At 34.9% G+C, this 13,802-nt stretch overlaps 1 protein-coding gene across 4 annotated transcripts in view; it reads right to left on the bottom strand.

The window, feature by feature from the left end:
• Positions 1 to 1,387: 1,387 nt before the first annotated feature.
• Positions 1,388 to 13,802, bottom strand: part of ZDBF2 (zinc finger DBF-type containing 2) — a 30,971-nt gene continuing 18,556 nt past the window's right edge. For 3 of the 4 annotated variants that reach the window (XM_074340943.2, XM_019726896.3, XM_074340955.2), the window contains one exon: positions 1,388 to 13,285. In XM_074340943.2, coding sequence (XP_074197044.1) covers positions 6,166 to 13,285 — 7,120 coding nt within the window. In that variant the 3' untranslated portion in view covers positions 1,388 to 6,165. The remainder of the gene's footprint in view (positions 13,286 to 13,802) is intronic. The other variant, XM_088793730.1, reaches the window with a different exon arrangement.

Here is a 13,802-nt window from a genome sequence, read left to right as displayed (position 1 = left end):
GGGTGAATTCTATGGCATGTGGATTCTACTTCAATAAAGCTGTTCTAGAAAAAAATAAAATTTTAAGTGCTAATTTAACCAGGTAATCCAAACATACTAAAAATGGCTATCATCAGCTTTGAAAGGGGCCCCTTGATTATAGGTAATACTAAAATTTAGTTTTGTTTTTATTCTGCCACTTGTAACTATCCTATTTTGTGATCTCATGTGATCACCCAGGACAGCTGAAGAAATGTCCTCGGTCAAAGTACTATCTGGCAGTTGCTACTGATTACACGGGGCAATTTTGGGTTACTGTGGTTTTTCTCAAAAGACTGTCACACATTGGCGCACCACATTTTATATCAGACTTGAGATTCTTTCTCTGTAGGACCAGAAAGACTTTTGTAGTTCTGTTACATCATAGATGTGTCAGGTGAATGCCCAGTGTGAAAACCTAAAAATTGTAAGGTTCACGTGGTTTCTCTGATTCTATAGAGACATCAGTGTTACCTCAAATGCTGATCTAAATATATCCTAGATGTAAGGCTACTATGTAAAACCCAGTGAGAGGGTACCATTTGGTACAGTGAAATCATGTTAGAACTCATATTTTTCAGTCATTCACCTTGTAAAATAGTTGCAGCTCAATGGATGATAAATATCATTTACCTCATTATCTGTGACTAGTGTGAGTATACTAAATGACTAGTAATAACAATTCTCCAAACAAAAATAAACCCTCTATTTTTCCAGTTCAAAAGAGCTGACAATATCTCAACTCAAAAACTAAACATCTGATGAATATACCAACTTGTTCTTAGGAAATCATTCCCATGCTGTGATAAGATGGGTAACTGAGTCTATGTAACACTCCATCTTGGTGCATCAAACCAACAAAGGGGAGAGATGATTCTTAATAATGCAAACAAGGAAAACAATCTTTGCAGTTAATGATGAGAAAGGCCTTGCAACAGGTCTCAGTACATTAAGTTGAGGAATGTTTTCAATGCCCAATAGCAGTATCCTGTGTTATAGGTTTATTCATGATCTTTTGATAGCGTAAGAATTATATTACAAGTCCACTGACTTACCACTGTTAAAATTTTTTCACTCATATAGTTAATGAAAGGAAGCGAGAGACCTGTTTGGCTGGTGCTTGGATCCTTGGTAATCACCAGAGGGCCAGGCAGAGTATGGGCATAAGTAATATTTGTTAAATGTATGAATAAGTTGCTGACTTATCTATGATGAGTTAGATGACAAATATATAAAATTTTCATAATCACAATTGCCTCAGAATTCAGTTGCAAAAAAATGTAATATTTGTTGATAACTCACACTTTATGACAGCCCCCAATTTCAAATTATGAAAAGCTTTTCTTCTAAGATAAAGACAAAGACTGGATTATCTTTAATCACCACTTTTATTCAAACAGACATCACATGGTTGCTGTTATGATACACTGAGAAGTCCACAAAATTTTTGCACCCCACCCCCACAAAAAGCTTAATTATAAAGAAACATTAGACAAACTCAAATTGAAAGACAGTCCACAAAGAAACTGATTTGTACACTTCAAAATGTCAAGTTGTTAAATATAAAGAAAGGCTGAGGAACTGCTCCATACTGAAGGAAACTAGAGTCATGACAGTGTGTGATGCTGTATCAAATCCTGGACCTACAGAGGTTATTTTGGGACAATCTGTAAAATCTGAAGGTATGTGGAGTAGAGGGTTATATCAGTGTTAATTTTATCATATCAATGATTGTGATGATGTGACAGTGGTTATGTAGGAGAGTAATTTTTTAAAAGAATGTTCACCATGACAAGTACCATCATCAACACTTCTTGGTGCTACAGAATGTGTGGATTAGGATAATGGGCAGCTTGGATATGCTTCTCAGTTAGATTACCTGCAAGCAATCCATTGTGAAAGGACTGAAGATACTAATGTGTTGACACTGAAAATGAGAATTCACAATGCACAGTAAAACGAATGCCAAGATAGGCAGTAAAGGGAATATAAGAATCAAAGACATAGGAAGCATAAAGCATTCAAGTATCAGTAAGAGCACTCAAAAAGGCAGATAGCTTGTTTGGCTCGGAATAGGGGTAGTAATCAAGGATAACAGGTATGAGAGGCATAGACGAACAGCCAGCCTCAAGCACAACAACGTTTACATTTGTTATCAGGAAACCAGCACTCTGTTACCAGCTTCATTAAAAACTAATTATAAATACTATTCAGCAATAAAAAAGAACAAAATACTGATACATGCTACAACATGAAAGAACCCTCAAAAACATGGTAAGTGAAAGAAGGTAGACACAAAAACCACATATTGCATGATACCATTTATATGAAATGTCCAGAGAACACTAAACTGTACAGACAGGCAGAAGATAACTGGTGGAAAGGGACTGGAGATGAAAATGGGGATTAACTGTAATCCCCATTTGATTAGAGTAAATAACGACTCATTAGTAATCCCAAAATTGAGGCTCTGTGCATCAATTTTCTCATCTGCTATTTAGTGACAGTTACAGAAGATAACTCATAAGAGCTCTTTGAAGATCAAATGAGATAATACAGGTTAAAAGCTTAGAACAAGGCCTGGCACTTAGTAAGGGCTCAAGATGTGTATACACACACACACACACACACACACACACACACACACGTTCAGCTTAAAAACTTAAAAAATAAAATGCATGTCAAAAAATGCATGTAATAAATTATAAACATAGGAAAAAAGTAAATTCATACTTAAAGATTCAGCAAGAAACTATAGTTGATCCTATGCCTATCCCTTAAGGTAAATAGTTCGAAATACACTGGGAGAACTTTTTAACTATACATATAAAGAATAAGAACAAAGGAAACATACTAACTGTATTATTTCCCTAATATTTAGGGCTTAAATAAAGTATAAGGAAATGTCAAGATTCTTCCTCAGCCTCCCATCTTCATAAATTGACATTTTGATGTATAATTCTCTAATTACATGATTTTTCATTAATTGTCCATATTTTCTTTCTATTTATATAAAATTCCTTTATGGACAATGGACTTCCATTTTATATTTTTACTCTGATAATTTTTTATTATAAAGAGCAGGCTGTTATTTATCTTAACAATGTAATCCTGGACCAAAAAACCCCAGAAGTCCCTACTACTGAGGCCAAAGGCACCTACCTCACGGACATACATACACTCTTCCATGTTTTCTTGTCCTTTATAACATATACTGTGGTAGTGGAGGCATCCAAGTTCTCTTCCAGCAGGTGTCAAATAATGGTACAGATACTGCCTCCTGAACTCATCCTGTTCACTGACTCTTTCAATACAGATATACAAAGTGAAAAGTTGCTAACCCACCACTCCACCAGACAGATAAATGGTTGTTTAATTTTAATCCTTTGAAATAACTACTCCATTGAGCATAACCTGTATATCTTTGGTTAAACAATATTTTCTCACCAGCATCAACATTTATATTCTCTTATTATCGCTAAGACCATTTATAAAATGAACTTCTGTTTTCATTATTCTCTAATTCCTTAAGTATTTCCAGAAAAAGTTCCTAACATGAGAAAGTAGAGACAAATTTCAATATTTGATAAATTTTATCTTGATAACTTTGAAAACAAATTTACTCTTTAAATTGCATTATAAAAAATACATTAGTCTTCACATTAGTTTTACATGGAAATATATAATTGTTTGAATATTTAAATATAGTTTCTCTTTACCAAAAAAGTGTCACTCAAAGCCCTACTTACACAAATAATTTAAATGCACAAATGCAAAACACACTTTACACAATATTGTCCACATACTGTATAACTTGGGACAATTATAATAGAAATCTATGCAAGATACTGAACAAGTACAAGATTAAAATATTCATTGTGGCTGTAATTCAATTTTTCACTATTAAAAGAACTGAATGCATTCTTAAATACACAAAAAACATCCAACTGTTTTATCTAATCTGCAAATTAAGCCAAAATGCATTTTGACAAAGGGGCACATCTTGTAACCTACCAAAGTCTGAAAGTAATTCATTTCTAATTTAACTTGTGATAATTTTCACAATTTCAAGTTTTCAAGCTTGTCTAAAATAATAATTATAGGAACTAAGTAAACATTTCCAAAATGTTTTCAAAAAACATCAGGACTGTATTATTTTTATATTTTTAGTAATATAAATTTTAAATATAAACCTTTTTCCTCTAAAAAAAAAATGGAACTTAGAATCTGAGTTTCCAATGTGAAAAGGTAGTAAATTGTTTTAAGTTTTTAATCACTTGAATTATAAGAACTGTCCTCTTTGCATGATGTAATCACAATAGATATGATACATCATAATTACATAGGTACATTATTTCCGTATGAAATCTCACTTTTAAAACTTATACTAAAAGTATGCATACCTACTAAGAGTACTTAAGGGAATTATGTCTACTTCATAGGAAAAAAAGACACCAATACCCACAAAAAGAGTATTTTTATATATTAGCTGCTTGTTTACTTCCTAATCAGTAGGACAGTATTCCTCCAAAATTAAAATTGGGGAATTATTTTAAACTAATGACCCATCGTGATATTTTAAGAAAGGAAACTGAAATGTTTGCATATGAGGCAAGGTTCAAGCTGCCTTGCAACTGAAAATATAACTATTTGTCCATTTTTTCAATATAATTACTGTTTTAAATTTAGAAGTAAAGAAATTAGAACATAACACCATCATAACATACCCCAGGTTAAATAACGGCCCCTGAAATAAAACTACATTTAGAAATCAACTGTTACAACACTATATTTCATTAATTCTAAGGTAACACATTTTTATCTCTGAAATCATGGTACACTGATATAGTTTCAATCAAATATGGTTTTTACAATATAGTTGAAATTCATGTTTTCCTTTAACATTATTGACAGAAAAGGATCCAGAATCCTCGGCTTAGCAGGATAACTGGATGCATCTGTACCAGCCGAACCAGTGCCCGGAATAAAAGATCTAAACATATTCTGAGTACCTCAGACCTAAACTGCGTATCGTAAAATCTTTTATTTCAACTATTAAAATAGTTAGCAAGTTTAAGGAAAACCAAATTAATGAACAAATACAGTTTTTCACTTGCAAAACGGGCTTCCACATAAGTTGTCAGTTTTATTAGACCATTTCAGATATTAAGATTGTAAATAATCTGTTAATGACAACAATTAATGGTCTGCCCAAATTACCAAACCAATAGTTTCAGTTCAAGTTATTACAAAATGATATGGTAATGTCTGAAATATTTTTAAGAGATAAGGCCATAAGACAACCTGTATTTTCATATTAAACCACCAACCCTTCAGGTGGAGGGGAATAAAGGTGGTAAAAGTACAGTCACACTGGCAAGATCATTTTCTCCTTAAGATATAATAATGCTAAAGAAAAACAGAAATTGTATATTACAGAGATTGTATATGTTCCTGTGTCCAAATGTGGAAAGTTAAGAGACTTGCAGATCCATTTTAAATAAAGCAGAAGGAGTTTGTGTTATGTAGATAAAATCACCAGGCAGTTTATTAACACTGGATTAAAGATTATGAAATCTCATTCTCTGGAATGCTTTTAAAAGAAAATTATATTTTGTTTGTGATTATTTAAGTCAACCCCACTTAAAAGTTGAGATAATTTATTATAGTTTCTTTTTAATTATCCAGTTAGAATACGATATTGACAATGCCACTCTGAAATACACTGAATATAAGTACATATTCACTGTTTCAATTTTTAAAAAGTAAAAATGAGATAGCACTTCATGTTTGCCATATTCAATCTTGCAATGTTACAACCTACTGACCATGAGACACAATCATAAAAAATAAATAAGAGGAACATGATTTGAGGGAGAAAATTATATAGACTGTGCTAAATTATGCAACATAAATTAAGATTAAGTTCTTCTATAGCAAATGGACAAAGGGTCTTTTGAATCTTAAAATAAAAAAAGGATCTTAAACACTAATTTGAAAATAATATAAAATTTCTGAAAATGATGTCTATAGCAAAATAGTTGAAGGTTAATCTCTTCACCAAAGTTGAGAGAGCTATGGGCACTAAATACCAAATATATTTCAACTGAAGTTCTGAATCCTCAACTAGCTTTACCACCAATGCTTCTAATTGTTAGTTGCCTTACTAACTAACAATTTGTGTAATAATCGAGTCATCATTCTATCAGAATATGGCACCTGAGAATATAAACTTCTCAAATCATATATTTTAACAGGTCTAGGACGCTTTCTTTGTTTTTTCCTAGGGAGTTTTTCATTACCATTCTTCTTAGTTCCTGCACTGCTGGAAGAATCCTGCACAGGTTGCTTGGGAGAAGAGCTCACAATGGCTCTTAACTTCTCTTCAGAAACAGCTGATGGAACTGAGTTCGAAAGCATTTTGGCTGGTCTCTTTGCCTTCTTTAACCTACTGACATCAGGTTTTTTCTTCTTAAGATGCATTCTAATAAAAGTGCTCCTGGATTGATATTTGTGACGCAAAAAAACAGAGTATTTTGAAATATACTTTCTAATTATATCATTTAGTTTGGTCCGAATCCAAATTGACTGTTTTTCTGAAGTGATTCTGGTTTTTTGCTGGAGAATAATTGGTCTGTAAACCATTTTGGGAAAACCAGGATTATTATTAGTTGTCACCTTCCTTCTCTGAACTTTCTTTTTACTTTCTGAAGACTTATTTCTAACTAATTTTGGCGAGATTTTGGCAACATCACCATTTAAAAGAGTTAACTGGAAATTACTTTCCTTTAGAACATCACTAGAATTCAAGATCTCTGCTTTTTCCAGAAACACAGGAGATCCACTGGCCCCCTCGTGTGACATCAATTCATGTCTTACTGACAGTGTCATAAAAGGTACGATAGTACAGCTTTGTGTATGAGCATCGTCATCTCCTGCACTGGAGTTTAAGTCACTAAAATGAATTTGTACCCAGTTATTCCTGTCAGACTCTGGTACTTCTATGTTCAGAGGAGGAGTAATTACAATTTGTTTATTCAATGGGTCATAATAATTAAAGGAATTCTGTTTGTATTTGTACTGTATGCTAAAATCCTGATCATTTGTGTCAATACAGTGCCTCATTTTAGAGAAATTGAAGGATTCACCTTCCTTCAGCTTAATATTTGAAGAAAGAACGTAGACTAAGGCATTGGGGTGCAAAGGCTTCAAAATATTAGTACATGATTCAAGAAATTCAACTGTTCCAATTTTGATTTTTTTTGGTTTTCTGTCGTTGTGTAAAAGTAAACGCTTCCTCGTTGGCGAGTCTTCTTGTCCACTTATTCTTTTCGTCACTAGGTAACTCAGGAGATTGGTTTGAGTTCCATGGCTAACTTTTACAGCCTGGCATCGAGAAGCCACTCGCCATGTTTGTTCATAAGGCCTCTTTTCTGTAGGATGATGGCTAGGTTTATCTAAGGCTACTGAAAAGTCATCAATATGATCATCACAGTCTAATAGAACTTGAATTAATGCAGTGTCATTAAGGTCAGCCGAGGTAATCTTTTTTTCTTCATTCAAATTTTTTTTTTTTACTTTCCTGGTCTCAGAATCATCATCAAAGTAACAGTGGAAACGACCTTCCTTAAATTCCTTCACAAGAGCATTAATTTTCATGTCATCTTCTCTCATTATTTGAGACCACGTTTTCCCCACGAATGAAGGAGGGACATGAGGCAAGGCTTCAAGAACTGGTTCATCAGTACTATCTTCTATGACCCCCTTTGCTTTTTTCCGGTTCCTTATAGAGTCAACCCTAGAAACAGAGCTTGAATGGGAATCATGATTCATCTCTTTCAGGTCAAAAGACATCTTCTTAAATAGGTCTATTTCATTAACAACTTCTTGAGGATGGTCGGTGTCAGACTGAAGAGAAGGATCACACTGAAAATTCATCCCAGATCCACAAGGTTCACAGTTCATACTTTCTAGATCTGTATATTTTAACTTCAAAGGGTTATCTTCATCAGCCATCTGCAGGATCGCTGACTCAGAAGAGGCATTACAATCCATTGCAGAAACATTACATTCACAGTTCTTATCTTTTAGACCTACAGTTTCTAGATCTTTCCAAAAGCTGGCTTCTTTTGGATGATCAGTCATTGCTTGAGAAGTGTCTTCCCATTTAAAATTTCTTTTAGGACTGCTAGATTCACAGCTCTTATCTTCTGTATCAATACACCTTGACATTTTTTTATCAGACTCTGGTGATTGGTAAGTCATGGACTGATTAGAGGCATCAATTTGAAAATTTATTTCAGAACCATAAGACTCACAGCCTGACTCTTCCAGAATAATATAATCTTTCTTCTGATTTACTACTTTGAAAGTCTTTTTGGATTGGTTTGACACTGATCGAGGAGAGGCTTCACAAACATATCCCAGTTCAGAATCACAACACTCATAACACTCACCTTCTAAATCAAAAGTTTTTGCATTTATACAGTCAATTCCTTCGACAGTCACTTGAGGTGAGTCAATCACTGACTGAAAAGGGATATCAGGATCAGAAATCATTTCACAATCACTATCACTGGTCACCAGGTCCACAAACAGCATCTTCTGAAGATTTGCTTCTTTGACTGACACTTGAACTTCATTAAGTACTATTTGAAGAGGGACATCAGAATCAGACATTATTTCAGAATCACTAGTCTTTTCTTCCATGCCAAGATGTGCTACTCTCTGATGGTTTATTTCTTTACAAACCACTTGAGGTTGGTCAACTTCTAACTGAAGATGAATACCAGAATCACATTTTATTTCAGAAACAGTAGGCTCACAGTTCTTATTTTCTAGGTCATTATGATCCTTCTTTTGCAAGTTTATTTGTTTGACAGCCACAGGAGATTGATCAACCACTAAGTGAACATCAGAATCGTAACTTACTTCAAAATCGCCTAGTTTATAGCTCTTATCTCCCAGGTAAATATGGTCTTCCTTCCAAAGACTTATTACTTTAACAGCTTTCTGAAGCTGGTCAGCCACAGACTGAAGAGGATCATCACAAGCAATACTTATTTCAGGAACACAAGGATCACTGCTCTTATCTTCCAAATTGGTGTGTTCTTCTTCCAAAATGTGTGGCTGCTCAACCACTGATTGAAAAGGGACATTTGAAACATAAATTATTTCAGAATCATTGGGTTCATAGCCCTTATCATCCAGACAAACATGTCCCTCCCTCAGAAGATTTATTTCTGTAGTAGCCTCTTGAATTTCATTAGCCACAGACTGAAGAGGTCCATCAGAATCAAAATTTATTTTAGGATCACTAGATTTGACAGTCTTACCTTCCAAGTCTACATGCTTCTTCCAAAGGTTGATCTCCTTAATTACTTCTGCAGTTTGGCCAGCCACTGACTGAAAAAGGACATCAGAATCATACATAATTTCAAAACCCTTAGATTTATCACTCTTATCTTCCACATCAACTTCATCCTTCCAAAGGCTTATTTCTTTAACAGTTTCTCTAACCTGGTCAGCTACTGACTGAAGAGGATCATCAGAATCAAAACTTATTTCAGAACCACAAGATGGATTGTGCTTGTGCTTATCTTCTAGCCCAATATGCTCCTTCTCCAAAATAGTTATTTGCGATTGATCAACTATTGGCTGAACCAAGAAATCAGAATCCAAACTCATTTCAGAACCACTATATTGGCTGTTATTATCTTCAAAGTACACATGACCTTCATTGTCAAGGTTTATTTGTTTCACAGCTGCTTCAGGTTGATCAGGCACAGAATGAAGAGAAACAGCAGAATCCTGTATTAATTTAGAACTATTAGGTTCATCAATTCTATTTTCCAGACCAATATCCTCTACCTTCCACAGGTTTGTTTTTCTAATCACTTCCTGGAATTGATCAGTCAACGGCTGAAGACGGTCATCACAATTAAAACTTACTTTATAATCACTAGATTCACTGTATGTGTCTTCCAGATCAACATGTTTTTCCTTCAAAAGGGCTAGTTGAGATTGGTCAATGACTGACTGAAGAGGGGCATCAATATCCAAATTTATTCCCAAACCTCTAGATTCAGTACTTTCATTTTCTGGGTCAACATGGCCCTCTTTCAAAACAGGTATTTTAGGTTTTTCAGTCATTGACTGAGGAAGGACATGAGAATTCAAAATTATTTCAGAACCACTACTTTTATCACTTTTGTGTTCTAAAACAACACGTTCTTCTTTCTGAACATTTATTTCTTCAATAGCTATTTGAGGTTCAGTCACTGAATAATGAGGGACATCAGAACCTAAATTTATTTCAGAAGCACTAAATTCAGCACTTTTATCTTGAAATTTAGCATGCTTTTCTTTTTGAAGCCATGTTTCTTTAACAACAACTTCAGCTTTGTGAATCACTGAGTGAAGAGGGATAGCGAAATCCAAGCTTGTTTCAGAAACACTTAATTCATTACCCTTGTCTTCTAAGTTTACGTGTTCTTTTTTCTGATGGTTTATTTCTTTCACAGTCATGTCAGGATGCTTAGTCACTAAATGAGAAATATAAGATTTCAAATTGATTTCAGAAACACTAGGTCCATTACCCTGGTTTTCTGAGTGAACATGCTCTTCTTTCCGAAGGTTTGTTTGTTTAATGAGATCTTCAGAATGTCCAATTACTGAATGAAAAATACGATAATCCCAATTTAACTCAGAACCACTAGGTTCATTTTTCTTACTTTCAAAGTGTACCTGTTCTTTTTGAAGATTCAGCCTCTTAATAACTACTTCATGAGGATTTGTCATTGAATGAGGAGGGACATAAGAATCCAAACTTATTTCAAAACCACTGCGTTCATCATTCTTCCTTCCTAAGTGTACATAGTCTTCTTTCTGAGTGATTATTTCTTTAACAGCTACTTCAGGTTGATCAGTCCCTGAATGAAGAGGTATATCCGAATCAAAAGTTATTTCAGAAACACAAGATTCATTACTCTTATATTCCAGATTAACAGGTTCCTCCTCATAAACAGCTACATGAGATTGGTCAACTACTGCGCAAAGAGGAATATCAGAATCAAAAGTTATTTCAGAACTATTTGACCCATAGCTCTCATCTTCCAGGTTAATGTGCTTTTTTCTTATTTCTTCAACATCCAGCTCAGAATGCTTAGTAACTGACAGAAGAGGGGGATCAGAATCAAAAGTCAACTCAGAACTGGAGCACCCATAGCTCCTAACTTCCATGTCAACATTTAACTCTTTCAGATTTATTTCTCTCAGAGCTCCATGAGGTTGTTCATTAGCTGACTGATAAAGAGAAGCATGAGAATCAAAACTCAGATCAGAAACACTAGATTTAGCACTCTTATTCTGCAGGTCAGTAGCTACTTCTTGAGTATTTACTTCCTGAACCACTACTTGGGGTTTGTCGGCCACTAATTGAGTATCAATATGAAAACTCATTTCAGAACAATAATATTCACAGTTCATATCCACAAGGTCATTCTTATCTTTCAGAAGATTTATTTCTTCAACAGCCCTCTGAGGTTCATCAGTCATTGTCTCAAGAGAGAGATCACAATCAAGATGTGCTTCAGAACTACTAGATTTATGATTATCCTTCAGGTAAACATGCCTATCCGTTAGGTTTCTTTCTTTGACAGCCAGTTGGGGATGGACAACTACTGACTGAAAAGAAACATCATAATCAAAACTTGTTTCAGAACAACTCGATCCATAGTTCATATCTACCAAGCCAATGTGAACATTCTTCTGAAGTTCTGTTTCCGTGACCACCACGGGGAGTCGGTCAACCACTGACCGACGTGAAAAAATAGAATCAGCACTTATTTCAGAGCCACTGGATCCATAGTTCTTATCAACCAAGTAAATGTGTGCCTCCTTAGGAAGGTCTACTTCCTTTGCAGGCTGTTGGGGGCAGTCATCAGTTGACTGAAGTGAGGTATCACAATCAAAATTCATCTCAGAATCACTAGAATCATAGCTTTCGTCAACCAGACTAATATGCACTGCCTTCTGAACACTAACGCCTTTAACAATTACTTGAGTTCGGTTGGTAGCCAACTGAAGAGGGCCATCACAATCAGAACTTATATCAGAAACACAAGATTTATTACTCTTATGCTGCAAATTATCATGTACTTCCGTTGAAAGGTTTATTTCTTTGGCAGTCACTTTAGATTGGTCAGTCAGTGAATGAAAAGAGGAATTGCAATCAAAACTCATTTCAGAACCTCTTGATTCATAGTTCTTATCTTCTTGGTCAATTTGCTCCTCACTCCAAAGGTCTTGTGAAGCCTCTTCAGGTTGATCAGACACTGACTGAGGAGAGCCACAAGCAAACTTCATTTCAGAGCTCACTGAGCTCTTCTGTTTCAAAAAGGCTGACTTGTTAAAAACCAAATGTTTTACTTCCTGGGTACGATCCATATTAGAAAAGAATTTCTCATGGTGCTTTGGAATGGCATCTTCAAAAATTCCTTTATTAGAAGGCATATCAGTTTTATTCAGGTTGATTGCTGGATTTACTGCTAATTTGGAAAGAGATTCAAATTTTAAGGAGCCTTCAGTACCCATAAATCCATGAGATTTAAAGCCAGTTGACAAAATTTCACCCCGAGATTTCACATCTTCCTGAATAACCAATTTATCTGAATTGAAACACACAGATTTCTTATTTGACTCTTTAGGTTTCTGATATAAAACTGAAGAAGTTTCCAGATGGGATGAGAGCATAGGATTTCTAGAGCTCCTATCTTGCTGTTCAAGGTACCTGTCAACTTTGTTTGGGTCACATTTGATAACTGAATCCAAATGGGCTGCTAGTGGTAACCTTGTAGTATTAGTTGTAACTGGTCGACCATAAGAACTTTCAGGTAAACGACTAGCAGGCGCAGTAGAAATCACTGATGGACATAATAAGTTTGGTCCATTATTTGTGGCTTGACCAATACCTACTTGATTAAATTCTTTCAGGCCACTCCCCATTTTATAAACAAACTCCAAGGGCTGCTGCTGCCCCTTCTCCAATTTTTGAATAACTGAGGGCCGAATTGGAACACCCTGTATATACTCTTGAGATTTACTAGGTCTAGCATATAACTCCTCAGTGGGTTCAAAACTTTTGGTGGCTATCTCTCCTCTGACTCCAGTAGCATCATCAGTCATTTCTTCAGGAACAGAATCATCAGTGGTGCAGTATTCAGAAGGTGATGCAGTATTCCTAAGAAGTCTCTCATTTTGCCTTGATCTAAAAAGCAAGGGAAACAAAAAATCTGAAAACATTTATCCATAAAGATATATGTACTCCGATGTTCATTGCAGCTTTATTTACGGTGCCCAAGACACGGAAACAACCAAAGTGTCCCTCAATAGATGGTTAGATAAAGAAGATGTGGTATATACACACAATGGAATACTACTCTGCCATAAGAAAAGATGAAATAGTGCCATTTGGGACAACATGGATGGATCTTGAGATTACTATACTAAACAAAATAAGTCAAACAGAAAAAGTTAAAACCACATGACTTCACTCATATGTGTGATATAAAACTGACAGCAACAAACAAGACAAACAAATAAATAAAAACTCATAGACACACACAACAGCTTAGCGGTTACCAGAAGAGTTGGTAAAGGGGGGTAACTATATGGTGATAGAAGGATAACTGACTCTGGGTGGTGAGCATACAATGTATGCTATATAGATGATGTATTATAAAATTGTACACTTGAAACCTACATGATTTTACTAACCATTGTCA

This window comes from Rhinolophus sinicus, chromosome 17 (assembly GCF_057876585.1).
Source record: "Rhinolophus sinicus isolate RSI-liver-muscle chromosome 17, RSI-T2T, whole genome shotgun sequence".
In the NCBI taxonomy this organism is placed as follows: domain Eukaryota; kingdom Metazoa; phylum Chordata; class Mammalia; order Chiroptera; family Rhinolophidae; genus Rhinolophus; species Rhinolophus sinicus.
This window is presented reverse-complemented; position numbering and strand designations above follow the sequence as displayed.